Source organism: Cottoperca gobio, chromosome 11 (genome assembly GCF_900634415.1).
Source record: "Cottoperca gobio chromosome 11, fCotGob3.1, whole genome shotgun sequence".
NCBI classification, from domain to species: Eukaryota; Metazoa; Chordata; class Actinopteri; order Perciformes; family Bovichtidae; genus Cottoperca; species Cottoperca gobio.
Window position 1 is genome coordinate 7,121,043 of NC_041365.1, and position 27,592 is coordinate 7,148,634.

Consider the following 27,592-nt stretch of genomic DNA (forward strand, 5'->3'; position numbering starts at 1 on the left):
TGAATGTCACCAGTGTTATTGTACAGTATTCTGTTAGTACACCTATCATGCACTTCTTCTCTCCAATTACAAACACACACAAGTTGCTAAAGTAACAAACGTCTCAACAGTTTCAATATCACATTGTTGGAAGTTAAAAAGGATAACATGTAAAGGCTACAGTTAGTTCAGTAACACTTGGTTGTTCCTCTCATTTGAAGTAGAGGAAATTATGAAGATGAGGAAATCTTGATTGAAGAAAAACACACAGTAAATACTGTAATGTAAATACCAGTGCATTACTGCAGTGATTTTCAACCACTGTGCACACTAGTGTGCCGTGAGAGATCGTCAGGTGCACCGTGGGAAATCATCCAACTTTTTTAAATGTGGTTTAAACTTTTTTTTTTTTTTTTTAAATCAATTTTCTCCGACAACACTCGCACCGGAGCTCCAACAGCACCCCCCCTCCCCTCGCACCGGAGCTCCAACAGCACCCAGCACCCCCCCTCCCCTCGCACCGGAGCTCCAACAGCACCCCCCCTCCCCTCGCACCGACAGCATACATTTACACATATATATTCCCCCAACGGAACCCCGCGCCCCCTGAAATTCAAGTTCTTTTTTTTCTTGCCTTGCACATTCACATTCCCTCCTCCCCACACACACCTACATAGCGGAGGAAAGGAGAGGAGTGAACTACGCACCAGCACCCCCCGTCCCGTCGCACAAACCTGTTTGAGAAACACTGTTATAGAGGGTATTTTGCCCAGATATGAAAACAGGTGTGCCTTGAGATTTTGGCTTGGTCTTTGGTGTGGCCACAGAAAGGTTGAAAACCACTGCATTACTGTATTACAGATTTTGGCAATTATATGTGAACACAAATATATTAACTCAACAATATTAACAAATAATCATCACCAATTCAAATAATTTATAAAATGCTGTGATCTTCAGTTTTCTAGTAAAGGTATTACATTTAGTACACAGTTATATTAATAATAAAAAAAACACAGCAGTCAAAGAGGTAGTGCTGGTTTGGCACAACCCTGACTGGACATAAAGTATCCCACAGTGCAAAGCACCCAAACAATATTTAGTAATTTAAGGTAGAAAATGTTGGGTGTAGTACGATGATGAGGCTAAGATACTAGTACTCATGGTCTAAATAAGGCCATCTTCTCTTTTAACAATCCAGTGCATATTCCTTGATTATTTAAATCTGTTGAAATATCTGAGATTAAAACCAAGACCCATTTTGTCCTTGTCATACAGTATTAAGATATGTTAGTGCTGCTTATGCTTTCAGCTCATATTTGTTGATGTGACGCTGTTTAGAGTCTGCGTTCTAGGGTTTAGTAAACCCTTGATGCAACCTTTACAACATGTCTTCAGTAAAATTAGGTGCCTACTGTATTCCCCTTGTTAGGTGCATCCGTCATCCTTTCACAGAGGACGTGAATTTGCTGTTGTTTATTGTTTCTTTCCACCATGGCCATTCACAAATCTATTCCTCCCAGAAGCTCGTCTCCGTTTTGTAGGTTGTAAACTTCTCAATGAATCCCTCTGAGCTATGGAAGAAAACGCATAACTATGTTTAACATTTGGGATGGAGTTTACAGAAGAGTTGTCACCAATTTATGAGACTGACCTGAAACGCCTTCTGGGACAAAACCACACGAGTCGACAACACTGCTGTCATTGCAGTCTTCACTTTGTACAGAAATGCTCTGTAAAAAGAAGAAAGTACAGAGTGATAAAAAAGGTGCGCAGCTCTAAAGACTAACTACATAGCAAGCTATAAATCAATGACAATTGGAAAGGCTCTCGTGTAAATAATAAAAGAAATGATAACAGAATTCCATTTAGCTGCATCAGTTTCAGGTTCCTGGTATCGTTCATGCTGACCAGAACAAAGTTAATGTTACAGTAACACCATTGCTGTTCCTACCCTTAAAACATTAAGTAAATAAATAATAAAAAAATTAACGAAAGCTTTTAATCAAGAACTAAAGAAACATCTTACCTTCATTCTATTTTGCTCATACCACATCATCCCATATAAACAAAGAAGTGTGATGAGTGCCTAAAAATGTACAAGAGGAAGAAAAAACATTTGGTGATTGTAACAAATATAACGGATACATACTACAACATACTTACTCTACATGTCAACAAGCTAGCGAGAATGAACATAGCTACGTTTTCAGGCTATTTGAAGGTGCCAATTTCAGTGGTGTACAGTGTTATCATTGTGAAAAACTCATAGGCAATATCCTTTGACAGAAACATACAGCTGTGTAAAGCACTCATGTCTGCATGGTCAGCTTTAAAACGCGCTTCAGGTCCCTGAAACACTTCATTGTGACTGTTATGAAACAACTTTGATCAGAAACAACTAGCGGAGGTAAGGCAGAGTAGTAAATATCATTGTACCTTATACAGCATGGTCGGATGGTCATAACTCACTTTGCGTAGGTTACAACACTATTACATTTGGTCTATAAGATCATCTCAGGAAAACTTCCTACTTACTTAAGTCAGAAGTTTTTATTTTTGCAAACATCATAACATCATTTTAGTTGTACCTATTGTTGCTGTTGTGATTGGATGATGTTGTCCTGTTATGTGTTTGATGCTGCTATTTGACCTTTCTTTTCCCGATAAATCTCACTTGTACAAGAGGTTTTAATCTCAATGCGATTTCCTAGTTAAATAACTAATAACTAAATAAATTATTGATATATGTATGTGTATCAATTATTTATTTATATTATTATGTTATCATATTTGCACAGGAACTATAGTTGCATCTGTTTTGGACTGACTGAATTGAAACATATCCTTCATTAGTCCAAACACACGTTTCTTCTTACCAGACAAAGCAGCCACAGGAGAACATGGCAAATTTGTGTCTTGGAAAACAAGTCGTGACCAAATTTCACACAAGCAAGAGCCTCAAGGAAAGTGATGGCCCTAAAGGGAAATATAAGAGCGTTAGATAAATGTTATGTTTTTGTATTTAACAATGGCCCCCTCTCTTGGCAACACCATTTCATTGCAGTAGCTTCTCTGTGGATGTATAACATGTGGTGTAACTCCGTATTATTATTCCCCAGCCGTTTAAAACCCGTCAACAATATTCACCCACCATACTGCTGCTGTGGGAAATGCAATTCAACTGTAAAGGTCGGACAAGAGAGCTGTTTCAATGTTATGTATTTCATGCAGACGGAGAGAGCCTGTCTCGTTGCTATGGAAACTAGAGCAGAATGAGGGCATTAGCAGCTTTGAGTCTGAGGTGAGGTCAATAGCTACATTATGTTATGAATTTCAATGGACTACAAAAGCACACTGTTAAAAAGCTGAATTTAAAACCTTGTCCATTCGTCTCTCGACTACAAATAGCTTGTAGGACATAGAACTTGCAGGCTGATAGGATTGTGGGCTTGTGGCCAAGAACATTGATTGGTTGTCATATTTGAATCTACAACATCCCTCGCCTCGCCTGCCAATACATTTTAACCACAAACCATAAACACGTGTCCTTAAGTTCTGATTTGTTTGTTTAAAAACCAGAATAGCCAACCAGCCTGGGCACAGCACCTTAATTGTGGTATTTATTAACAAGATCAAAGAAAACCTACTCTGGACAAAGTTCAGTGTCAGTTTGTTTACCAGACTATTGCTATCAATGCTAAAACCGCAATGTTGTGATTTAACTGACAGGTGGATTCAAATCAAAATATGGCATGTGCAATGGAAAAAATAAATGAGTAAAACTGAACATATGACAGTCCTTGAAAGATTTTACATAATGGAAGAACTTACTGCAAGTCTGCAACTGAGAATTGACACTTTTATACAAAGGTAGAATTACACTGCACCTGGTTGTTAAACCAATTGAGATGAGTTATTGTAACAAAACTGTGGCTTTATAATGCGGTACCACCGAAAATGCTATTGTAACTGCCATTGCTCTGCTGCAAATGCCGTCCCTTTGTAACCATCTGTTTTTGTTTTTTTGAGGTCCTATATTAGTGAATATCCTGTTCTGTTGAAATTGTTTTAAAATGTTCTGGGGTTACACAAGGTTTTTTCAAAACTACCATAAATGCAGCTTGTTTCTTGACCAGTGAAAAACATGAACTGACAGGACAAAATATACTTACCCAAACACCCAGCATTGTGTGCCAACTCGTTTACATTGAGTGTCTGTCAGGTACGCAAAATATTGTCTGAAATAGGTTGAAAAAAAATATGAACATTTTTACTTGCAAAGAACAGAGTCAGCATTTAAAGTTTTAACACATACTTAAATGTCAGAAAACATCTGAAACTTTATTTTTGTAAGGCCAGGATTAAATACTACCTCACAGGTTTTATGTAGCATTGTGTCACGTTTATTGTTGTCAATAGGTGTTGTTAAAGGCCGAACATACCGTACAGTGGGTGCAGTGATGGCTCCAATGAGGAGGATGCGACACCAGCTGAGAGGGTGACATGCCTGAAAGACGAATATGTGCTTGAGGAAGAATGTGTTCAACTCTGTCAGCTGTGAAGATAAAGGATGTAAGACAGACAAGATTAAAGGATTTCTTATGTAAATGTTGTATATTTGCTGCCATGTGTGAGTAGCAGAATTACATAGTTAAGGGGGATCTTCTCTAGAATATTATATTTATTGATTAATTTAAAGAACAAATGAAAACAGATACAGATACAGCTCTAATAGCGAAGACAAGCAAGTTGAAGGTCAAAGAATACAGTACAGTACCTGACATAGGACCATAAAGAGATAGATGCCTGCGAGCCTCTGAAAGGAGGACTTTGGATCAAACCAGCGCACGTAAGTCCAGTTGGCCGGGGTGAACTGGAGCACCGCTCGCTTTATCTTCCCTGTAGTGGTGTGGATTTCCCTGAACAGAGTTTGTGCATTTTTGAGCATACTGAGATACATACACATGCTATCTTTCATTCACCATAGTATGCAGAATTCTAGTATCATAAACTATCTATTTTCTGTGAGACCAACCAACTAAGTGATTCTCATGGGAATCTGCAAGTACTACCTGCTTTTGTACCTGTATCAAAAGTAAAGAACATAAAAAAGACCTAACTACTAATTATACCATATACTTTTAATGTGTTTAGGCCCTTTAGGTTTTTTAAGGACAGAGGAAAGAAAAGAAAAAAGTAAAAGGAAAAGAACACGCTGCACTGACTTGATGCTGGCCCAGTGGTAGGTCCTCATCTCCAAAAACCGGCAGGCGGTCATACCCAGCCAGATGCCTCCTCCATTACACAACAGGATGTCCAGTATCACCTGATCCCACCAGCACTCCGCAAAGTTTGGCAGCAGGTGCATAAAGAACAGCTGTGGAAAAAAAGTAGAAAGCGTGAAAATAAAATGTATTTATGTGAAAACAAAACACTTTTTTAATCAAGAAGACTTGATTAATGATTTTAGCATCTTGTTGGCCTCTGGATCTGTGACGGAGTCAAATCTTTGATGAGTAAATCTGGTGTTAGGCTAAATCCCATAATCTAATCCCTCCAGTCAACAATTGGCAGCAGTCAAGGTAACAACACGTTATGTGCATACAGTCCTGCTCATACTAATGCTTTGTTATAATGACTTTCTCCCAAACAAACAATCCTTGTCGCCTGTGAGCTTGATGACTCAAATTACAAGTCATTTATTTATTTGTATGACCTCGTAGACTGAATTTCTGTTAAGGCCCGAGTCTTGAATACATGCATCTTACCTCAGTGAGCTCCCAGGTGATGCTGATGGTCCAACAGAGGCTGTAGTTGCGGATGAGCAGAGCCTTCAAGGCCCAGCCTGCAAAGTGGCCGAATGCGAAGATGTCGAAGTGGCTCAGGAGCCGCTCGTATGTTATCACTGTACAGTTCACAGCATATTCCTGTATGGGGAAAGTGACTAAATTAATGGAAGTGTTGGAAGTATTCTTATCTTAACTATATTCCAAAAACATACATCCTTGCATCCGCTCAGACATCTTCCAACATTTAGTATTAGATGTAGTGTGAATTTATTCTGAGCCAGATGATAGAGTTTCAAAACCATCCTCACCATGATATCGGCTTCCCGTGTGGCATAGCGCAGATTTGGGTCCACCCAGTACATCAGTATCTTTACTTGATCCCAATTAAGGAAGAGGAGGAAGACCAGAAACAGGAAGTACAGAACACTGAGGCCTATCGAGGACAGAAGAGAGTGAGGATAAATATATTTTTTTAAACGGATCAAAGCAGAATAATTTGGTCAATGTGAATGATGAAAAGCGAGCGAGACAGATGGGAATCACTCACCGAACACCATTCGCCATATTGCAGGGTGTGGCCTGGTAAAAGGTCCTGATGAAGAAAGCGTCTCAAGTAAGTGACTTTTGGTGTGTTTGCACTTTGTATTCATAGAAGAGGAACAATTACTTATCTCATGGTCCACTAAGGTCAGTCAATATGGCAAAAAAAATCAACTTTGGGTCAACAAATTGAGGAATAGGCCCACAATTTTCTTTAAGTCTATGGTGACATCTTCAAATTGCTTGATTTGTTCAACCAAAAGTCCAACACAAACATATTCAATTCAATTTACAATAACATATGTTAAAAAAAAATGCCATTAAACCTCACTTTTGAGAAGCTGGAAGCAGAAAATATTTGGTATGTGTGCTTGAAAAACGACTTAAACTATTAGCTAGTTATCAAAAATAGTTGCAGATTCATGTAAGTTGACAAAATGTTTCAGAACTAGTGGACAAGAAAGTAGCACGGGCTTGTACTAAATCACATACAATTTAATACTGAAACCACTGTAGGTTTAGTTACAAATAATACCATAGCTTACCATTAGGCAAGGCCAGGACACTGATGACCAAGAAGAAGGAAACAACCACCAAAAGTCCAACTCGGAGGTTGTTGTCAGATTGCTCATCATTTCTGTAACATCACAGTATCACATGTTTGTTAACAGCGAAGCTTATCATCCTCTGTGCATATTGGATTTAGTTATAAGCAGCCAGCTAGATATTGAACGTTTGTGGTTTTGTACTCTTAGCTTTTATTAAACAGCAATTTTCAGAAAAGGTTTAGCTTTCACACTGTAGTTTACCTTGTAAACGCAAAGTACATGAGGCTGAGCAAAGTGACAGTCAGGAGTGTGATGGTGTGTGGTTTATAGAAGAAATCAAGGCAGATATCGTCCACTTGTTGCTCGTTTATCATTCGGAAATGTAAGTTATAGTTGACATTATCCTTCCGATGTGTTCGGGGAGCCACAGCGGCTGCCATATCGCGATTGTGGGCAACTTTCTTAAATTTGACGGTTAAAACTAGAAGTTGTAAAAGCAGACAGACAGGTTGACTCTCATAAGCAGGAACCGTAAAGATGGACTGAACCATAGAGCTAACGGGGGTCAGTATACGTGAAAATACGTGTTATAGTATCCACCAAAACAAATAGTATAAACTGGCAATAGAGTAACTTATCAATATTTTAACTGTAATTATCTTATTCAATCAAATTCAGCTTTTCAAATGTTCTACCGTCATAAGTATATTAAATGTAGTTAGTGATACCCACAAATATGTCGTTATGGTTCATCCCTGTAAGCGAGACTTCCGTTGACTACTTCCGGTATAGTACAACACGCGGTGAAAACAGTTGACTTTGAGACACCTTGTTGGCTGAATGACCTGAGTTGAGAGACAATAATTGTGAGTGAAAGGTACATAATCTAAAATAATATGTTGGCTTTGGCCCCAGGCTTAAAAGGGCGTTTTATTCTGATAGCTTGCTAGCATTTAACGCTAGCCTCTGGTAGGTAAACAATTCAGTCTCAACCGTATGTTTATATCGTAACGTTACTTGCATTAACAAAATAACAAATGGAAAGGTAATTTATTCGAATTGCCTTGCTGTAGATATGAATAATACTGTATTTCTTTCTACACGCTATTACTCTCTTGAACAGCTAACTTAAGCAGCCACTAGGAAAGCATACACTTAAAGTTAAAAACAAAATTATACATATACAGTTACAAACAGTATAGCCTTCCAGGAAGTGGCAAAGTGCAAAGATGTGCATGTGATGGAGCCCTAAGACCCTTACTGCACGTTTATTATTATATCCTAGTTGGAATGAATATAATGGCAATGTTCTTCTTGCATTTAAATAAATCAGAATATATACTGCATACTAACAATATATGCAAATAAAACCACCTCTCTATGTAAAGTGCCTTGTTATCCATTCAATAATTTATTCCATCATTCTTTGCATTTTTATTAGAAGTTTTTAGTAACAATCCTATCTGTAATATATGGATCTGTAGATAGTTTGGTGTCCACTTCTTACCTGTTTATAGTAGTTAAATGTTAAAGTTATTCATCATGCTAGGACTTATATATTTTTTCCCCTTGCAGAATCGCCATGGCTGCACACCTGTGTCTACAAGGCAGAAGTCTTCTTGGCTCCAAGACAGTGGCTCGTAATTGGCAGTATTACACTCAAGTTTGCCATTGCATTACAGTTACAAGGGTACCCACCAAAATCCTAAATGGATCCTCAATTAACAAGGGGAATCACACAACACCTCAGGCAAGACAGAGGTGGAAACAACAGATGTTCTGTTACAGTGACTTAGCTGCTAAACATCTGGCAACTGAGGCTAAGGAAAACAAGGATGTTGAAGGAGTGTCTACAGCTGATGTTGTAGAGAACAAGAGCCCCCTGTTGCCAATCAGAGATGCAGTGTCGGTGACAGAAAGCCAGATTTCATTTGGTACATATTGGTTTGCATAAAAACCTTTAAATTTTTATACTAGAATTTGATTTAAATGTTAATTTTATCTTGAGAGGGAGTTGAATACATTGTACCGTCTTTATTTTCCAGATCTGGATGCTGCTCCCGAGTTGTCATCATTAGAGTTGATCAGTGATGAAGCGGCTGTCAGTATACCAGTTCCTTTTGACATGCCTTCTGACTCCATCTCTCTAAGAGACTATGTCGACAAGTCTGAGACACTCAGCAAACTGGTACAGATGGGTAAATAAACTGCAGACTGTGATTTACTGTGATATAAGAAGTTATCTTAAACGGGTGACTTAACCAATATCTGTCGGATACACATTTGTGATCATTCATCCTCTCATTGCAGGTGTAAATCTGTGGAAGCTTGAACAAAGGCCAAACGTGGGGTCCATGCTACTGAGGCTCAACTTTGACACAGATGTGGCCCCAAGGCTGCTGTTCCTCAAAGACATCGGAGTGGAGGACTCTAGCTATGGCAACATCCTCACGCAAAACCCATTCATTCTCACTGAGAGTTTGGTACACCTACATTCCAGGTGACATAAAGGGATCTCAGAAACGGACACATTACATGCCTTTATATATTCTAAATTAAATCAGTCTGATAAGAGAAGTTTCCCAAAAGTATGTAACTGTATATAATAGGGATGTATGATACAAAAAGTTCACGGTTTGATAATACCACAATACGATATTTATCACAATATTGAAAAACAAAGAAGAATTATAACTTCGAAAAAATGTCCTTTGTCTGCAGTTGCGCACCTGCTGTGAGATTATCTTAATAATGTTGTCTTTTTTTGTTGTCTGTAAAGGGTGAACTTTCTCAAGTCACAGAATTTCAGCTCTGAGACGATTGCATCCATGGTTTCCAGAGCGCCATATCTGCTTAACTTCTCTGTGAAGAGGCTGGACAACAGACTGCGCTTCTATCAGCAGCATCTCAAACTCAGTGCAGATAATGTAAGTTAACTGATGTATGAGGTCTCATTAAGAAGCTTAGCCATGTTTGTATCTTGTCATTTTTTCCCCACAAAAATAAATTGTGACTTTACAGGTAAGGAAAGAAATAGCAAATTATAGCTTGTTTTCTTTCTTTCTTTAGACACGGAACATTCTAACGCGTCTACCCAGATTACTATGTGGCAGTTTGGAGCCTGTTAAAGAAAATCTGAAGGTACTGAATGACTAAAGACATTATTAGAATACATTGTTTGAGTAACCTTGGGGGTGCTGTGTTTTTAAATACTTTTTGTTTTTTTTAAATGTGTTCCACAGATGTGTGAAGTAGAGCTCGGCTTTAAGGAAAACGAGATCCAACACATAATTATTGCCGTCCCAAAAGTGCTGACTTTAAACAAAAGGAAGCTAACCCAAATATTTGACTTTGTCCACAATACCATGAATGTGCCCCACAACCTGATCGCCAAGTTCCCACAGGTAGATTGACAGTTTTTGGTTGTTGACTTTTTACAAACAAATTGGAATTCATTTTCTTTGCATTTTGTCTATATTCAGAATTATGACTTGAACATCTGATATATCTTCCCATAGATCCTCAACTCCAAGTACTTGCGTATAAGAGAGCGCCACCTGTTCCTCGAGTACCTTGAAAAGGCTCAGTATGACCCAGACCTGCCCAACTACATCTCGCTGGAACGTCTGGTGTTTTTGCATGATGAGCGTTTTTGCACTGAGGTGGCTTTTGTCACATTGGAAGATTTCAATTTGTTCCAAAAGACACTTTGATTCTTCAGAAAACTAAAGATCAAGCGCACAGAATAAATACCATCATGTCAGACACATGCACACATGAAAGCCTTTAAATGTATAGAGCATCAACTGGGTTTGAAATGCAAAGCTTGCTATGTAAATGCAATATTTAAAAAATGTACACAATATATATCAGAACTTCTGACTGAAATACTATTCTTATGCACCCTGACTGTCTATGTAAAAAAAACGTTAATGTGACAATAATTATGTTCAGTACTGAGCCAGCAAAACATTTGTCTTTGTATAAAGTGATCATCCCTCATGTATTGAAAACTGCCTGTAATAAAGAGAGTGGATTTTAAAAGAACAGGTCTCACTTGTGCTGCAATTATTAAACATTACTTTATTAAGACTTTGAATGCAGTTTTTATTTGTAATGGGGTGTTTTTACATTCTGGTATTGCTACATTTACCTATGTAAAGGTAATTGCACTTTTTGATGGACTTCCACTGTAATTGCTCTGCCTTAATATGCAATCACTCTTGATCAAGTTGTGACGAAAGCTAGTTATTTTACATCAAATTAATTACATATTTTTATTATTTATTATAATTATAGTTTTATAGATTTATATTCCCTATTCTTTTTTTTACCTTTACCACACATTTTATAATTTACAATTATATTCTTGAGGGAATGTAGTAAACTATAGAGTTAGAAACAAAATAAAGATTATTTTGTTTTATGACAGATGTATGCATAGAGAGAAAAAGAAAAAGTTAAAAATAATATACATATGATCCCACAAGTTTACTTAATCAGATATAATATTGAATACTTTGCATGAATTAATAGTTTTGTTTTTATTTTTTATTACATGTTTTTAAATGACGTAGTGTTTGAAGATGTATGATACGCTTTTGTTTGAATGGTAATTTACAGAATATCAATTTATAAATGTAACATTTGGCTAAAATAATGAGCAAATTCGAGACCTATTGTTCGTTGCTGGAGAAAGTAGATTTATTTAAAATATTATTAACAAATCGTGTTCTTTAAAACATATTTTAGTAAGGACATTTTACTTAAGATCCAACTGAAAATCAGCCATGGGAGTTTCTAAATATAGTGTAACTACGTAATGTAAAGTTACGCAATTTCCCATTGACATGAACACTCCTTACCCATAACCCACCGCGGTCGTTCTTGGTTTTTAGTGGTGAAAATGGCGTCGAGGGCACCAGGTAAATGAACGTCAATCTTTACTTACATTTTCTGTTGTAGTTTAACTTGTTAAAGGTGTGTTATGCTGGTATAGCGTTACGCATGTTATACTGTAACACATGATATTGTGTTGTGTTTATTTTGTCCGACTGTATTTGGCTTTTGACGCATTTGACTTGTGTGTGTCCTCTAGTGTCCCCATGCTAACTGATGCTAAGGGTGCTGTTCACCTGACGTTAGCCTAGTGGTGCTAATCACAGTAACAACTGGACAGTCGTTCTGCTAACCCTTTAGTGATTAACCATTTCTTAATATCTTACCAAGCAGATGTTATCGCGTCGTTTGGTGTTCTGCAGTAACATTTATACTCTGATTTCAGATAATGTTAGCTCCTTTAGCATTTCAGCCACTGTTGTGTTGCTTCACCTTTCTTTACAATGCACTTGAAGATGTTAAGGATCACATAAGGACACGTTATCTTACGTTACTGTATGTCATCCAAGACTTAATGTGTTAATCAGATAATATAGTTTGAACATAGTTAATAACTTGTAAGTAACAGTTGAGTCTCATAGGCATGAAGGTAATTAAAGTTTATTTATACAGCACCATTCACACACAAGGGAATTCAATGTGCTTTACGGGGTCATATACTTGGATAAGAAAATGTAATTTAAAAGAAAAAGCAAAATAATTACAGAATCAAAAGTTATGAATCTAATATAATGGAAAGCCGTAGCAAAAAACTAATGCAAAAAACGAAATGTTTTACATAGACAGTTTTAGCTTGTTGCACCGATGGGATAACTAATCGTAAACTATTTTGATAAACGATGAATCGTTTAAGTAATGTTTTAATGCAAAAATGTCAGAAAAAAAGCTGTTTTCAGCTTCTCATATATGGAGATGTCCTTTCTTTTCTCTGTTTTATGTAAGACTTATGTAGACTTTGAGAAACCGGAATGGACAGTTTTCAGTTTATGACATTTTATAGACCAAATGAGTAATCGATAATGAAAATAATCATTAGTTGCAGCCCTTGAGCATTTAAACTCAAAGCTGATCCAAGCCTGAAATACGTACCAAAGATCTAGTAACACTGTATTACTGTTGAATCATACTCCTTCCCTACACATCTGATGGACACTTAATATTATGCTCTTCTCTAAATTAAAGTTTGTGCTGCCTGACTGATCCTGTCTGTATGTGTCTTCTTTGTCAATTCACAGTGGCAACAGGCAGGCTCCTGTATGGGCTCCGCAAATGGTATTACAACCTGTCCGGCTTCAACAAGCTTGGTAAGCCAAAATATATTTAAACATTCAGTGTATTCTTACTTGTTTTGAAGCTACAGGATGTCGAGGCTACACATGATAATGCAAATGTAGGGGGTAAACATCATTGCTTGTGATTTTAAATAAGCTCATTGATTTTCCATTAAGCATTGCGTGTTTTCTGACAGGCTTAATGCGCGATGACGTGCTCTATGAGGATGAAGATGTGACGGAGGCCCTGAAGAGGATTCCAGAATCCCAGTACTTTGACAGGCAGTTCAGGATCAAAAGAGCTCTGGATCTCTCCATGAAGCATCAGCTCCTCCCTAAAGAACAGTGGACTAAATTTGAAGAGGTGCATGCATGTTTTTTTTAGTGTAGAGGTAGGGTTTAATGTGAAAGCATTATATTATACTGCATTGTTTCCTAACCAATCGGTATGTAGATAGTTGCATTAGCGTTTTCTTAAAATCATTTTGCATTACTTGCTTACTTTAAATACATTTACCTACACAATGAAGTATGAAACAGTTGTAATAATGTGAAAATAAATGTTTTCAAGTGTTAGTAAATAGAAAAAGGATCAATAAAATATAGGTTTTGGAGGATCTTTGACCATAAAGTAACCAAAAATCGATAATGATTTGAGTTGTTGGCCTAGTTTCATTTGTCAACTTCTTATTTTTCTTCTTTTTTCCTTTTTAGGATAACGGTTATCTGCTACCATATGTGGAGGAGGTGATCCGTGAGAGGAAAGAAAAGGAAGAGTGGATAAAGAAATAGATGGTTCTGGACCTGTTAATCCTTGTCCTCCGTTTTTCCCTGGTGTATTTAAAATGAAATCTTACCTATATAAAACAGTACTCATTAAAAAATTGTACATTTTGTACAAGATGTGTAAGTGTCACCTTTTTATGTAATGGATAGCAGGCTCCAGTTTTTGCAGATTTGATTTATTGGTATGAAAAAATTACAGGTATATAGACACAATAAATGCAGGTAAGAAAATGTCTTAGGCAAACTTCAAGTATCTACAATAACCACTACAGTAGCTACGGTGTGGTGAGCAAAGATGGATGTTTAAATATTCCATAGCATTGACCGAACCAAATCTAACTGACATCACGGTTTTTAACACAACAAAAACAAAGAACCGTTTCAAAAGTTAAAAGTGTTTTCTAGTAAAGTACATTGAAAACTTCTATTTCATTCCTGTTTTATTCCATTGAAGCTGAAAAACCTTCACACGGGCTCTAGTCAGCTTTCTGATCTTGTTCTTCTTCCCAGAATTTATTGGTGGATTGACAACCAACTTTAAAAGGTGCGTACCGCCATCTACTGTATCGGGAGTGTCTAGATGCTGCGCTTAAGTCAGTGAACGCAATTTGGCTTTGTAATATCGGCCGATAATTTATCGGCTATAATTTCATTATAGAAACGATGCATAATTAAAATTTCTCATTTATCGACATGATGTATATCATGCATCCCTAATCTAATATAGTATAGCTTAAGAACACAGCCTTAAAGGAAGATATTGTCAACAAAGCATGAACATTTCTGCAAGGTTTTAAGATTCAGGTCGGCTTTACACAAATCTAGACATTTGTGTAAACAAATCTGAGTTCATGACCCTCGTCTCAGTCCATTTACTCTCCACAGGCAAATCCATTAATTATCTTTCTGAACCTGTGATCTCCTAGTGTCCACTTCAGTTATGCTACCTATAAAGTTCCCAATGACGTTGTTAAAAGATTTCAACATGGACACTCCCAGCTCGTTGCTGGTTTCTCTAATATCTGGGTCAAAGGCCCCCATGAGTGGGGTGCACACCTCCACACTCCCTCTACCTGCTCCTTCCAGGATCGCCATCAGCTGGCCCCTGATCTCCTGAAACAACTCATTGTTGTACAGCAGTAGGTCAGAATCATCAAGAGGATACGTGACATCCTCTGAGTAGCACTCACGGGGAACTGGTACCTCGATGTATTTTAAATTAGGAAAGCCCACAGATAGCATGGAGAATAACCTCCGCAGGGCTACAGAGGTCAGAGGGTTTCCCAGGAGTTTGAGCTCCTCCAGCATCTGACAGCAAGCCAGAGAATTAGTGAAGGCGTCCATGTGCTCGTCCTCGATGTTGCATTCTTCAACGGCCAGGCTGGTCAATGTGGCTGAGCAACGGCTGAGCAGTTTGTGGAAACAGGTGGCGAAAGAGCTGAAGATGTCATGTCCGCTGATGTCCAGACGGACCAGGGACTCGCTGTGGAGGCTGTTGGACAGATACGTCATGTCCACACGGTTCAGGCAGCAATTGGCCAACTCCAAGCACTGCAGCGGAGTGTTGAGAGGACTGGGTAAAGAAAAGGGGTACAATTAAATTAATTGGTTTAGGATGAAAGCTCAATGGTACCTGGGCCTCATGCATTTTTATGTAGTGAATAGCAGGCAGATATATTGTGGCATGTGCTTTTCTTTAGGGCTTAGGAGAGGTAGATAATTGCAAACCCAGTGCATTCTGATCCATCCTCGACTTAATGCAAACCTCATTCTAGCAGATTCATCCAGAAACTCTGATCTTTAGGCCTTTTTAAGACTTTAACTTTTCTAATTGAAAGTGATTCTGAAATCCAGCTAGAGTGAATAATAAAAACACCTTTTAATTAGGTTACCTGCATCAGGGACGATCTTATTACTATTCGTGCACAAGTGTATGCTTGCCTAACGATACCTTGATTTCTATCCAAACCCCCTTCACATTTCCTTGTTATCGAAGTGCCATATTTCTTCATTGTGAAGGCACTTGTTAAATGTGTTTCTCCAAGTTAATATTAAAACATTTTTTATGTAGTTGGGAACTGGTTCTCAGGCTTCTTCCCAATAAGCTGAAGGATTTGTCATGTAGGGTTGGTGCCATAAATGCTTACAAAATGTACAGGTACATCTTTTGGGATAGGAATTTATACACCGGGCCGTGATCGACAGATCTGTTGCTTGGACTTTGTGCTCCTGCTCTGTTTACATTTGAACTGTGAAGAACATCCAGCAGGTTTATGTCTAACCTGCGGCTGTCTGTCCTCACTCTGGCATCATATCAGCAATTTGAAAAACAAAATACCCCCCCCATTGTAAAACAAGAGCCTTAAAGCTGGAATGTGCTGTGACCCTGGCGAAAGGTGATTATTGTGAGCTATATTAAAGCTCTCGATGCTGCAAACAAGGACACGTAGGTGTCTTTCTTCATCCCTCCCTCTGTCCATTTAGCCTACTCACTTAAGCAGTCTTCGTATGTGTCCGGTTAGAGGGGAGAAACCAACATAGAGCTCAGTCAGGCAGCTCAGTTTAGCCAGTAGATTGCCAATGATGGACAACACATCCTCCTCATCAGAGCCCAACCTCCTAACATCCAACGCACCAGCAGGCAGAGTCAAAGACTGTAATTTAGGGAATTCCACCTTGGACAGCAGCACCTCCAAGTGTGCGGCCTGCAGGGGAATATTGTGAACTACCTCCAGCTTTGAAATGCACTCAGGTTCTGCTAGGCGAAGAATGTAAAACAGCTTCTTGAGATCAAGGGAGTCAGCCCGAAAACTAACAAAACGCAGCTTCAGTGGACAGTAGCGGAGGACGAGGAAGGCCTGAGCCACCAGCTCATAGCTGCGGCCTGTGACAAAGCCATTTAGACGTACATCAATAGATGTTTCAAAGGCAAATAGGGATATGTCACTGGCTTGCATGGCCACCATGGTCTCGAAGCACATTTGGGTCAGGAGCTGGGTTCTTTCCCATCGACCCAAGGTGGACTGGCAGGGGCAGACCTGGTGCTCAATATCCCTCAGAGCAGTCAGGTCCACCACATGCAGGCTCTTGGCGTAGGTTCTTGGAGGAGACAGCACATAATCCTTTAGAAAACAAAGGGGAAATAATGTAAGAATCTTTTTGAAGTGATTGTCAATTCAACCTATAATAATTCATGATCATTGTAAGCCAATAACAAGTCAAAGCAGGTGTGCTTAAATAAACAATTCACTCACAAAATTACCATTAGTTTTGCATGAAACAGAGAAAAGCATATTTGACTAAAGACCATCCAAGTACCTTTAAGCCGGTTATAATCGCCTCCAGACACAGCCGGCAGGTGCTGGATCTGAGGTCCATCTGACAGTCGACTGTCTTTCCCAGGAGCCTGTGTAAGTCAAGCACAGGAAGAGGCCATGCCTGCACCAAAGCATGCAGCACGTCAGCCTGCTCATGGAGGTAGCAGGCCTTGAAGAGAAGTGGGTAGAGGTTAAAAGACACGCAGTTGAGGTTCTCCAGAGCACTCAGACCACTCTGGACAAAGGCCTCAGCAGCAAGGAATCGCAGTGACTTCATGTTTCCAGGTTTTATCCCTGTTTTGTTTTCGTACCAACAGGTCTGTGAGTGTCCTGGTTGTTGATGAGAGCTGTAGTCTACCAGCTCTGCGTGTCACTGTTTTGCCTCCTCTGTTGTTGCTGCTTTGTTAATTTCCTCTGTTGCCGTCTGAATTGGTGTTGTGCATTTGTCTAAACCCAGGCTTGCTGTGGTGAGGCAGAGGGGTCGCGTGGTGGATAAGAGGGTCGAGGTTATTAATAGAAACAGCTGTCTCGCGTCCTTCGGCCGACACAGTGTCTATTTGCAACTTTTGCCAGAGAGATTAGTAGGAACAACATCTGAATACCACAGGGAAACTTGTCACTATTCACAACACACCTTTGTGAGACCTACAATACTCACATGAGCTACAAAGAAAAGAATGTTGTGAGAGCAGAAATAGAATTGCAATACAGGAACAATCTAATCTGTGATACAGAACCATCGTGTTTAATGCATTCGAGAAGGCAGCTTGTGATTTAAAGTGCTGTTATTTACTTTTTGGTGCATCCACTTTTCCCCAAACCTGCCTCAGTAAATAGCTTTTGCCACTCTCAAATTACAACATGCCTCATGGTTGCAATGCATTGTGGTCTATTGAGGCTTCTGTCACTGAAAACATGGGCGTCGCTCACTTTTCCATGATGGATTTCTCCCGATATAAACATGGGTGTAGATGTGAAAATATCAAAAACAACTGGATATGTACGGTTGTTTTCGAAACCTGATACATATTCTGCCACGCTTATTGTGCTGAGCATATCTCCATGCGTCTGTATCAAGCCACTGATGTGGAAAAAATATAAATACAAACATATTGTGGCCAGAAATGCAGAATATATTGCAGGTTCTCACTACCATGCATATAAGAAAGTCAAGAAAACAAAGTATGTACTTGTTTGATTGGTATTGTAATATGAGAGAAATTATTCATTATTCATTATCATTAAATGCTTGTACAGTGGTACACATAATTTGGCCATAATGCAAAGATGTGACTGTCCTTTTCATTAAAACCTGTATTAGCTCTAAAAATAGCATTCACAAAAACATGAAACTGGCCTCTTTGGATCCAGAGCAGCTGATCTTTTAGGATTTGTTTGCATTAGATAACAGTTCCTGTAGCCTGATTCCACCACACACTGAATGTCATGTAAATGAGGTGATTCAAGGACCTGCTGAGTTGCATTTCCCCTATAAAACATTTCTTCTCACCTTTCTCATATGTGTTTAAAATGCATTTACGAAGGGTGGTAGTGATGGTGATGGTGATGATGGTGCTCGTGGTGGTGATGGTGCTCATGTCTCTGGGCTGGAGAAGCCAGGGCGCCACAGGAGGGCTGAGGGTTGGAGAATATTTCCCTATCTCCCCCCAGTGTGGGTCTAAGGTGCGAGGCAGCATATTGCCCCCTGGAGCGAAGTCTCTTGCTGTGACTACGCTGCAGGACGCTATGTGCTGCAGGCTGAGACTGGGAAGGTTGACACCATGAAGCAGGGTGTTGGCCATGTAACCTGCAGGACTTTCCCTCTACTCCGTTTCTGTCTTTCCCCACTGACACGGCCTTGCTTTTCAGGGAATGAGGGATAGCGAGGCCTCTGAGAGAATCAGGAGAAATGCAGTTCACTCTGGTCACCACAGGGTGGTGCTTAAGAGCAGAGCGAGCATCCTGAGACGGGGATTCTGGAGAGAAAAGGAAGAAAAACAACTTTAAAAGTTAGTATTCCAGAAACAATATAACAGTTCATGAACTCAAGTGTTTATATACTGATATGCACAAACTATACCTGTATTGTCAAACTTGGAGGTATAGTTTTCAATGCCAGCTAGATCCAGGTAGTGGTTTCTGCGCTCTATGTTTTCATCCACACAATAAAATCTTCTTACTGGGTTTCCTGCCTCCTGAGACACACTATGCTCCTTGTCTGTTGTTGTTTTCAATGAAAGAGGGAAATTATCATCACTGTAGTAACTGTGGTTTGGTGTTAAGGCGTGACTCTACAGGCAAAAACATTGTTTTTTTATGCACTGCTCAATTTTGAGTGTTTGGGCTGTTTTGCTTCCATAACCTGCCCTCTTTCAGACAAGTGGAAAGAAAACATCCAAAATACACATTTAGGTATTTATTTTACCACACTTTGTCTATTTGCGTCTGTAGATTTTTCCTAAATTCACCAAACATTAGCATTACCACATACAGTTTTATTTCTATCTATATCTATATACAGTATATCTCAAAAGTGAGTACACCCTTTAGATTTTTGCAAATATTCTGTTATATCCTTTCAGGGGATAACATTATCCTACTGAAACTTTGATATAACTTAAAGTAGTCAGTGTGCTGCTTGAATAACAGTATAGATTTATTGTCCTTTGAAAATTACTCAGTACACAGCTGTTAATGTCTAAACAGCTGGCAACAAAAGTGAGTACACCCCATAGTGAACATGTCCTAATTGTGCCCAATGATGTTGTTTTCCCGCCCTGGTGTCATGTGACTCGTTAGTGTTACAAGGATTCAGGTGTAAATGATAAGCAGGGCTGTTAAATTTGGTGTTTTGGGCACAATTCTCTCTGAATGCTGGACAACATGGCACCTCATGGCAAGGAACTCTCTGAGCGGCTGAAAAAAAGGATTATTGCGCTTCACAAAGATGGCCTTGGCTATAAGAAGATTGCCAACACCATGAAAATGAGTTGCAGCACAGTGGCTAAGATCATACAGCGGTTTTCCAGGACAGGTTCCACTCGGAACAGGCCTCGCCAGGGTCGACCAAAGAAGTTGAGTCCACGTGCTCAGCGTCATATCCAGAGGTTGGTTTCCAAAAATAGACGTGCGAGTGCTTCCAGCATTGCTGCAGAGGTTGCAGAAGTGGGATGTCAGCCTGTCAGTGCCCAGACCATACGCCGCACACTGCATCAAATCGGTTTGTATGGCCGTCGCCCCAGACAGAAGCCCCTTCTGAAACCGATGCATAAGAAAGCCCGCAAACAGTTTGCTGAAGACAATGAATCCAAGAAGATGAGTTACTGGAACCATGTCCTGTGGTCTGATGAGACCAAAATAAACCTGTTTGGGTCAGATGGTGTCCGGCGTGTGTGGCGGCACCCTGGTGAGGAGTACCAAGACAAATGTGTTTTGCCTACAGTCAAGCATGGTGGTGGCAGCATCATGGTCTGGGGCTGCATGAGTGCTGCCGGCACTGGGGAGCTGCATTTCATTGAGGGACACATGAATTCCAATATATACTGTGACATCCTGCAGCAGAGCATGATTCCCTCTCTTCGGAAACTGGGCCGTAGGGCAGTTTTCCAACATGATAATGACCCTAAACACACCTCCAAGATGACAACGGCCTTGCTGAAGAAGCTGAAGGTTAAGGTGATGGACTGGCCAAGTATGTCTCCAGACCTAAACCTAATTGAGCACATGTGGGGCATCCTCAAGAGGAAGGTGGAGGAGTGCAAGGTGTCCAACATCCGTGCGCTCCGTGATGTCGTCGTGGAGGAGTGGAAGAAGATTCCAGAAGCAACCTGTGCAGCTCTGGTGAATTCCATGCCCAGGAGGGTTAAAGCAGTGCTAGATAACAATGGTGGTCACACAAAATATTGACACTTTGGGCACAATTTAGACATGTTCACTATGGGGTGTACTCACTTTTGTTGCCAGCTGTTTAGACATTAACAGCTGTGTACTGAGTAATTTTCAAAGGACAATAAATCTATACTGTTATTCAAGCAGCACACTGACTACTTTAAGTTATATCAAAGTTTCAGTAGGATAATGTTATCCCCTGAAAGGATATAACAGAATATTTGCAAAAATCTAAAGGGTGTACTCACTTTTGAGATATACTGTATCTATCTATCTATCTATCTATCTATCTATCTATCTATCTATCTATCTATCTATATATCTATATAGATAGATAGATAGATAGATAGATAGATAGATAGATAGATAGATAGATAGATAGATAGATAGATAGATAGATAGATAGATATAGATATATATATATATATATATATATATATATAAATCCTACAAAGAGAAATTCAAAATTCCTTCTGTAAAATTATTTGACTCAATTTTGAACCTGGCTCTATCCAATGTTCAGATTTCTGTTATGGAAATGTATGCAAAGTAGCACATATATAATAAGAGAATACCTCATTTGCATATTTAAAGTCAAAACAATTTAAAAAAAGAGGCTTTTTTACCTATTTGTGAGATTTCTGGGTCAGTTGACGGAGTTACAACTAGTTTTATTTTCAGGGGCGTGGCACTGCCGTAAGGCGACTTGACTGATCCCTCTAGTACTTCATACATTGAATGTATCAGACTGGACATGTCCTGTAGAATAAACACACATACATAAACACACTGTGTACAAAGCAAGCTACTTAAAACACTATTTATTTAAACAACATGCGTGAAGGAACCTCACCTCTTTGGTGACCTTGCCACTGTTGTCAAAGTTGTACAGCGTGAAGACCCACTCCTGCTGAGTGTCCTCATCAGGCACCATGTTACACTCTGTGACCTGCATGTGCACATGAAAAACAAGCTATTACTGCTATGATAAACATTTAACTGCACTGCTGTAGTTTATTAGGGAGAATTATAGTTTATATTCATTTGTGCGCTATGTGAGTTCCCCCGTCGTCAAAACTGGTTAAACCACAATGTGTAATTAAAATATATATTGTTGATTAGTATTAAAAGTGCCTCGGGACACGTCTCACAATAATCAGTGCTTTAATTATCCACACATCTGGTACTTCATGTTGTTTGGAAATTGGAGGTTTACACTCACGACAGCATGGCTGTTCCTCTTCTTTGTCTGTTTCTTGACCTGGAAGTGGATGCTGTTACCTCTCGCGGCTGTCTTCTTTGGTGGCAGAACCACTAAACAACACACAGAGCAGGATTTAGAACATCGTTACCCAGTAGAATCACAGTTTGAGGATAAGTATTTTTATTAAGGTAAGATTGAGATTACAAAATCTCTTTTGCCAGGGGGGGCCCTGCTGGCCAAGATAGCAGCAATATGGTGTTTTGAACAACATACACACAAATAATTTAACACAATTAAACACAATTTAAACAAATCTCACAGAATAAAATGCCTGGAAGACAAGAGGAAACAGATCTAGCTAAGGAAGCAATTACAAATTCTAACTGAAAAAGCCTCCAAATCAGATCAGCCTATCTGTCTGCAAGCGATGCCAGGCTGCATGGGCAGAGAACATAAAAGTCTGTTTTACCCGTTTTCGAGCAAACCTTAGGGACAGACAGTAAGAGGGGGTCATTGGAGCACAAGCTACAATATTTGTGTTAACATTTTGTGCCATTGCAATTAATGAATTCCTTGTTATAAGCTCTGTTTTCAATAAATGTTTGGCAGCAGAGAGGAAACTCACTGAACGCTGAGCATCCAAAGGTCAAAGTTTTCCCACACAAATATAAAACAGATGTGTTTATATTCACTGTTTCCTTTTCACCCGGGAAACCAAGAGGGTTGATTTATAAAAGCATACGTAAGAAAACTCTGATAATTCACAAACTCTACACAATAATAATGAAGCCCTTTGTAGTACATAGAAAGTGAGCAGTGTCAGTATGATGCATGTGCAAGTCAAACAGCAATGACGCAATTCTCTACTCACCTTTGAGGTTGCAGTTCCGGTCGGACTTGTTCGCCCTCAATTCCACGTACAAGTTCTGTTAAAAAAAAGAGGCAGAGAGCACACGTATAAGGGAAAGCAGAGAGGAAGCAATTAAGTGCTTTTCATGTCCCATGAGTGTGGGGATTGATCTCCAGATGTGAGCAATGCTGAACTAGTCCTTCAACATCTGTGGGGGCTGTGTCACTGACTGTCAAGTCAAGTCAAGAAAATTACATAAACACATTTGATCAGATGTGAATCTTTCCTCATTTTCATACAGAAATTAAAACACAGAAAGAATATAAATGAGACAGTGAGGCAGCAAACGATCGAGAAGGAGGTTTGAACATTTCCTAGCTGGCACTCCTCTTTTAACTGCTGATATCTCAACCTTTTCTTCCCCGTCACATGTAGCTGGCGTGTCTCTGAAGTTTCCTATAAACATAAAACCAGGAGGGCTGTCCTCGAATAAAGAAATTCTTAGTCGACTAACACTTGTACAATAATCGTTTGTTGATTTAATCGACAGATCTGTTTCTTCACAAGGAATCATGCAAAGGCATCACTTTAAATTTACCAGAGATGTGCTTTGGGAATAATTGAATCAGCATGAAAGACAACATTATAAAATGACTAATTGACTAAAGAAATGTTAGTCTACTTGGAACAAAACGACCAATTATTTGACTAATTGATGAAGAGCGTGCAGCCCACAAAGACATATTTACTAGAGACAATACATTTATGCTGCTAGGATGCAGCGTCTAAGCAGGAGAAAATACTTTTGAGGGGTGAATATACAAAACTGCAACACCATTTTTAAAGGCTTTAATTAACTATAAAACCCAGTAAATCAATGTATATGAATTAAAAACACATCTACTCAGACTTGATCTTCTCTCAGGTAGAAACTAGTTCAAGCAAGAAAGAACTGAAAGCACCAACAAGACTTTCTTTAACTCACGACACTCATCACTAACGTTACACTGATGCTCTGGCAGATGCAGATGAGCGACAAAAAGGATGATAAGAAAATGCACACCCTCACACTCACTAATCTCTCTCCACACCCTCCTCTCTCCGCCCGCCACGCTCCGCCTGCTGTGGAGCTTTGATGCTGGGTTAGATTTCAAGTGAAAGAGGGTGGAAAGTGGAGGAGATGGTGCAGGTAGCAGAAAGGTGTGCGCCTGATAGAATCCAGTATTCTGTTGCACACCTTCATTATACATCACCCAAGCATGCATCCGTTCTGATATCACAAAGTTTCAAGTGTCAGCAGAACAGTAGCTGCCTTTGTCTCAGCAGGAATGTCTAACAGCCTTTGTGATAACTTGATACCTGGATAGGAAGTTTCACAGTTGGAGATACAAGATGATGCTGATTACTTTTTGTAATGGGACTGCACTAACATGCTGCACTAGCTTTGCTTCTAAGTGTCCATAAAAAGGACCATGAATTATGAAACAACCCGACAGCATAGCTCAGAATAATATATATTTTTTGATCTCACTAACAACCTGAAGCACCAATCTCTCCCCTGTGCATCAAAGCGTCTTCTTAGGACATTCTGCAACCAACACCTTCACTTAATGTACATGTATTTAGTGATTGTGCTCATGCTCGGTTGTCATGTTCATGGACCTAAATGCCAGTGGAAGAACAATCCACTCAACATTTGGTCATTTTAAGTTTTTAAGATGCATAATTGTCGCGTATTGTTGTGTATGGTGCGTGTTATCTTATGTGCCAAAGACAACTTCCGTTCTATGTAAATCTAACGGACAATATAGTAATCGGAACCTAAGAAAACTACCCGTTTGGAGGGGTTTTTAAATGGATAAAGAAGGATGTAATTGAACCAATTGGGTTTTATGGTGGATTTTAGCCCAAAAATAAATCACAAAAAACAATCTTTTCAACACTTGAAGTGACGTGTGCACACGACAGACAAAAGCACATTAGTACAAATGGAACAGTTGTCAAAGTAAGCACTCCTGGGCGTTAGTTATGTCAGACAATATGAGGCTGATGTGTAAAAAGATTAAAAACCTCCTAATAATGTTTGCACATGGATGTTACAATATTGATATAGTGTTTATGAAAAACCTGCACTGTGAGTCAGCCTTCCTTGCACACACACACACCCACACACACACACCCACATACTAAATACTCATAGAAAAGCAAACATGTTTGTGTTTCTTCAGAAAGTGGTCGACAGCTGAGTCACTCGTTTACTATCTTGTATATGTTTAATATTTTGTATATTTCGCTTTTTTTGTGCACTGTCTGGGAGCGTCACTATACGTACTTGTGTGTATATGTGACAAATAAAATCTCTGGAATCAAATAATAATAAAATCTCTTGGAATATATAGTTTTTACCTACAGCTGGAGCATATTTCACATAACTATCATTAAGTTATTTGTGTGTTGTGTACAATAATCAGCAATTACCATCAACCATGGGTCATTATTGCTTTTAATAAAATAAATAAATGTTAGTTTTTAAAGTGTAATTTAAAACTCTCCGAAGAGAAAACTCATGGGCACGACTTCCTATCAAGGAGGCAAAAGGAGGCTCATGTAGGACAACAATATAAAATTTCTCATACGATGAGATGTTACAGCGTTTGAGTGTCAAAATTAATTATGCTGGAAAGTCTAATTGCAGGAAGATCTGTGCTATTAATAAGCACAGAAACTCCACCACAACCTTTAAAAACAACTTGGCAGGGTCGACAACTGAGGAGCTTTCATACAACTTCATAAACCTCAAAACAACAAAACTGGTGATAACTCAACATCAAATCTCATGACTTTAGCAGGAAAAAACATGAAAATAGCAGGTTGGTTGTTTATCAAATTAAAGAACTTATTATTTCTACAAGCAACCCTGTGATCTTTGGAAGCACATGAAACATCTTTGATTCACTTTTACCACAAAATGTGATTACACAGATCAGTGTGTTTATACTTAAGTCTATATTTGACAGTTTATATTTAATGAAGAGAACATTTTCTCTTCTCTTCAACACTTTCCAAGCTTGACTGCTTCGTTAATGCTAACAGTGTACATGTGATGCCATTTACGCAATCAAACACCCCCTCCCCACATCTTTTTCCTCACCCCCCCCTCTTACAGTGTGTCTGACTGGAGAAGGAAAGCAGTACCAGATGTGGACACTTTTTTTTTTTCTTCAGGCGGGTACAAAGAGCTTGCTGTTTGGAGGGGGTGGCTGTGTTGCACTTCACAGACTCTCAAGTCTCTTTATAGAGATGGAGGAGGAAAGGGCGGAAGAATAAATATATACGACTACCTCCAAACACCTTTTATGTCTCCTGATGTGATGTGAGCAAATACTGTTTATCCCAAAACTGGCTTAACTGAGATGAAGCTGTTGGCACAGCAATAAACCAGCACAAGGAGGCTGGGAATGCCTGTTATTGCTTTCTTTCTTTAATAGGGGAGACTTTTACTAATTTAATGTGCAACTCTCATGCATTTAAGAAGATGTTCTGGGAGAGACATCTGCCCTCAACTGCTGTAATAATGTGTTGTCAGATATTTTAAATTAAAAGTCATTTTATTAATATAGCAAATCATAAAGTTGCCTCAAACTCTGTAAACTCTTGAATAAACAAAACCTCCCCACAAAGCCCTATATCATGTTCAGTACAATCTGAATTAACTACATTATTATCAACCATATTATCAATACAATCTCTAACTTGTGGCTGTTATTATCATATGGTTTTCATCCATCATTGTGCCAGCTTCAAGCCTATCTGGTAATCCATCTATACCAGACCATTAGTGTCAAAGGAAACCAAAATAAGCAAAATGGGATCTGTTTGTGTACTATCTGATGCCCTCAGAGTTGAGTTTTTCCTGCGTCTGTATGCGTTAGTCCAATAACATGTAGACTATTTTTTAAAAGCACATTAGGAATACATTATGAAAAATAATATTCTACCTCTGTCAGTTTGGTTTTGTGGATGCGCTCCAGCTCCCTTTGACAGGTCAGCACATTGGAAGACAAACTACCACCTGCATAAGAATAAAAGTGTGTAAACATGTCAAAGGTAATTATGCTTTGTTTGTACAGTTTCTGTGTTGACTGTCTTACCTTCAGGACTCTGTCGGCGTTTCGAAGCTGTCCAAACAAGAGAAAAGAAAATGTGATTACATCTTCTTTCTTTTAAAACCCTAAATATTTTGAGATGTAAGAAAATGCCTCACCAAGTTTGGATTGGAATTTGCCCATCCTCCTGCCTTTTCATTTGATCAAGAACATGTCATAATGTCCAATCCATGAGGAGGAACATATATGTGACAATTGTGCACCGGGAAACTATCGCAGATATCTGCACACAGACAAGGTGAAGCTTGAAAGTCTGACTGAGATATCAAAGAGTAGTGAGCGAGAGCGAGAGCAAGATAATTCACCGCTGTGCACTTCCTTCTTCGGTTAAATTCGGAGCTTGCTGAAGTTC

At 39.1% G+C, this 27,592-nt stretch overlaps 4 protein-coding genes across 9 annotated transcripts; 2 read left to right on the top strand and 2 right to left on the bottom strand.

Annotated features, from left to right (window-relative positions):
* Nucleotides 1-570: 570 nt before the first annotated feature.
* Nucleotides 571-7,571, bottom strand: ptdss1b (phosphatidylserine synthase 1b). The gene is made up of 13 exons (XM_029443928.1): nt 7,121-7,571; nt 6,857-6,948; nt 6,319-6,363; nt 6,080-6,204; nt 5,751-5,909; nt 5,208-5,359; nt 4,760-4,901; nt 4,425-4,537; nt 4,155-4,220; nt 2,859-2,958; nt 2,009-2,068; nt 1,634-1,712; nt 571-1,553 (listed from the first exon to the last, which is right to left on the bottom strand). Exons 1-13 carry the CDS (start codon nt 7,408-7,410, stop codon nt 1,456-1,458), a joined length of 1,521 nt encoding a protein of 506 aa, XP_029299788.1. The 5' UTR covers nt 7,411-7,571; the 3' UTR covers nt 571-1,455.
* mterf3 (mitochondrial transcription termination factor 3) lies at nt 6,878-10,906 on the top strand. 5 transcript variants are annotated; one of them, XM_029443934.1, is made up of 8 exons: nt 6,878-6,923; nt 8,435-8,793; nt 8,905-9,057; nt 9,170-9,359; nt 9,639-9,786; nt 9,929-10,000; nt 10,102-10,263; nt 10,378-10,906. In XM_029443934.1, exons 1-8 carry the CDS (start codon nt 6,880-6,882, stop codon nt 10,570-10,572), a joined length of 1,323 nt encoding a protein of 440 aa, XP_029299794.1. In that variant the 5' UTR covers nt 6,878-6,879; the 3' UTR covers nt 10,573-10,906. The 5 variants fall into 5 exon arrangements, with proteins under 5 accessions (XP_029299794.1, XP_029299798.1, XP_029299795.1 ...); XM_029443938.1 differs by lacking the exon at nt 6,878-6,923 and adding an exon at nt 7,223-7,241; XM_029443935.1 differs by lacking the exon at nt 6,878-6,923 and adding an exon at nt 7,588-7,725.
* Nucleotides 10,907-11,693: 787 nt separating this feature from the next.
* Nucleotides 11,694-13,932, top strand: uqcrb (ubiquinol-cytochrome c reductase binding protein). The gene is made up of 4 exons (XM_029443985.1): nt 11,694-11,784; nt 12,994-13,062; nt 13,227-13,393; nt 13,744-13,932. Exons 1-4 carry the CDS (start codon nt 11,766-11,768, stop codon nt 13,819-13,821), a joined length of 333 nt encoding a protein of 110 aa, XP_029299845.1. The 5' UTR covers nt 11,694-11,765; the 3' UTR covers nt 13,822-13,932.
* A 49-nt stretch (nt 13,933-13,981) lies between these two features.
* On the bottom strand, nt 13,982-27,542 carry lrrc14b (leucine rich repeat containing 14B). Of its 2 annotated transcripts, XM_029443927.1 has the most exons (10): nt 27,339-27,542; nt 27,226-27,252; nt 27,073-27,146; nt 23,096-23,150; nt 22,243-22,334; nt 21,874-21,969; nt 21,647-21,779; nt 19,213-19,350; nt 18,643-19,108; nt 15,264-15,388 (listed from the first exon to the last, which is right to left on the bottom strand). In XM_029443927.1, the coding sequence occupies exons 1-9, from the start codon at nt 27,361-27,363 to the stop codon at nt 18,669-18,671; spliced, it is 1,080 nt and encodes a 359-aa protein (XP_029299787.1). In that variant the 5' UTR covers nt 27,364-27,542; the 3' UTR covers nt 15,264-15,388; nt 18,643-18,668. The 2 variants fall into 2 exon arrangements, with proteins under 2 accessions (XP_029299786.1, XP_029299787.1); XM_029443926.1 differs by lacking the exons at nt 18,643-19,108; nt 19,213-19,350; nt 21,647-21,779; ... (4 more) ...; nt 27,226-27,252; nt 27,339-27,542 and adding exons at nt 16,309-16,937; nt 17,134-18,629 and having other exon boundaries at nt 13,982-15,388.
* Between the last annotated feature and the right edge of the window lie 50 nt (nt 27,543-27,592).

What these genes read in the sequence shown, in the direction of transcription:
- mterf3 (XM_029443934.1), top strand. Translation starts at nt 6,880, where the DNA reads ATGACCAAGAAGAAGGAAACAACCACCAAAAGTCCAACTCGGAG. An exon ending in TCAAACTCAGTGCAGATAAT is followed by an intron (nt 9,787 to 9,928) that starts GTAAGTTAACTG and finishes TTCTTTCTTTAG; the next exon opens with ACACGGAACATTCTAACGCG. An exon ending in TGATCGCCAAGTTCCCACAG is followed by an intron (nt 10,264 to 10,377) that starts GTAGATTGACAG and finishes ATCTTCCCATAG; the next exon opens with ATCCTCAACTCCAAGTACTT.
- ptdss1b (XM_029443928.1), bottom strand. Translation starts at nt 7,410, where the DNA reads ATGGTTCAGTCCATCTTTACGGTTCCTGCTTATGAGAGTCAACCTGTC. An exon ending in TGTCCTGGCCTTGCCTAATG is followed by an intron (nt 6,364 to 6,856) that starts GTAAGCTATGGT and finishes TTTCTTCATCAG; the next exon opens with GACCTTTTACCAGGCCACAC. An exon ending in TCTTTATGGTCCTATGTCAG is followed by an intron (nt 4,538 to 4,759) that starts GTACTGTACTGT and finishes TTATCTTCACAG; the next exon opens with CTGACAGAGTTGAACACATT.
- uqcrb (XM_029443985.1), top strand. An exon ending in GTCCGGCTTCAACAAGCTTG is followed by an intron (nt 13,063 to 13,226) that starts GTAAGCCAAAAT and finishes GTTTTCTGACAG; the next exon opens with GCTTAATGCGCGATGACGTG. An exon ending in AGTGGACTAAATTTGAAGAG is followed by an intron (nt 13,394 to 13,743) that starts GTGCATGCATGT and finishes TTTCCTTTTTAG; the next exon opens with GATAACGGTTATCTGCTACC.
- lrrc14b (XM_029443926.1), bottom strand. Translation starts at nt 17,409, where the DNA reads ATGAAGTCACTGCGATTCCTTGCTGCTGAGGCCTTTGTCCAGAGTGGT. An exon ending in CGATTATAACCGGCTTAAAG is followed by an intron (nt 16,938 to 17,133) that starts GTACTTGGATGG and finishes TGTTTTCTAAAG; the next exon opens with GATTATGTGCTGTCTCCTCC. An exon ending in CACATACGAAGACTGCTTAA is followed by an intron (nt 15,389 to 16,308) that starts GTGAGTAGGCTA and finishes TTCTTTACCCAG; the next exon opens with TCCTCTCAACACTCCGCTGC.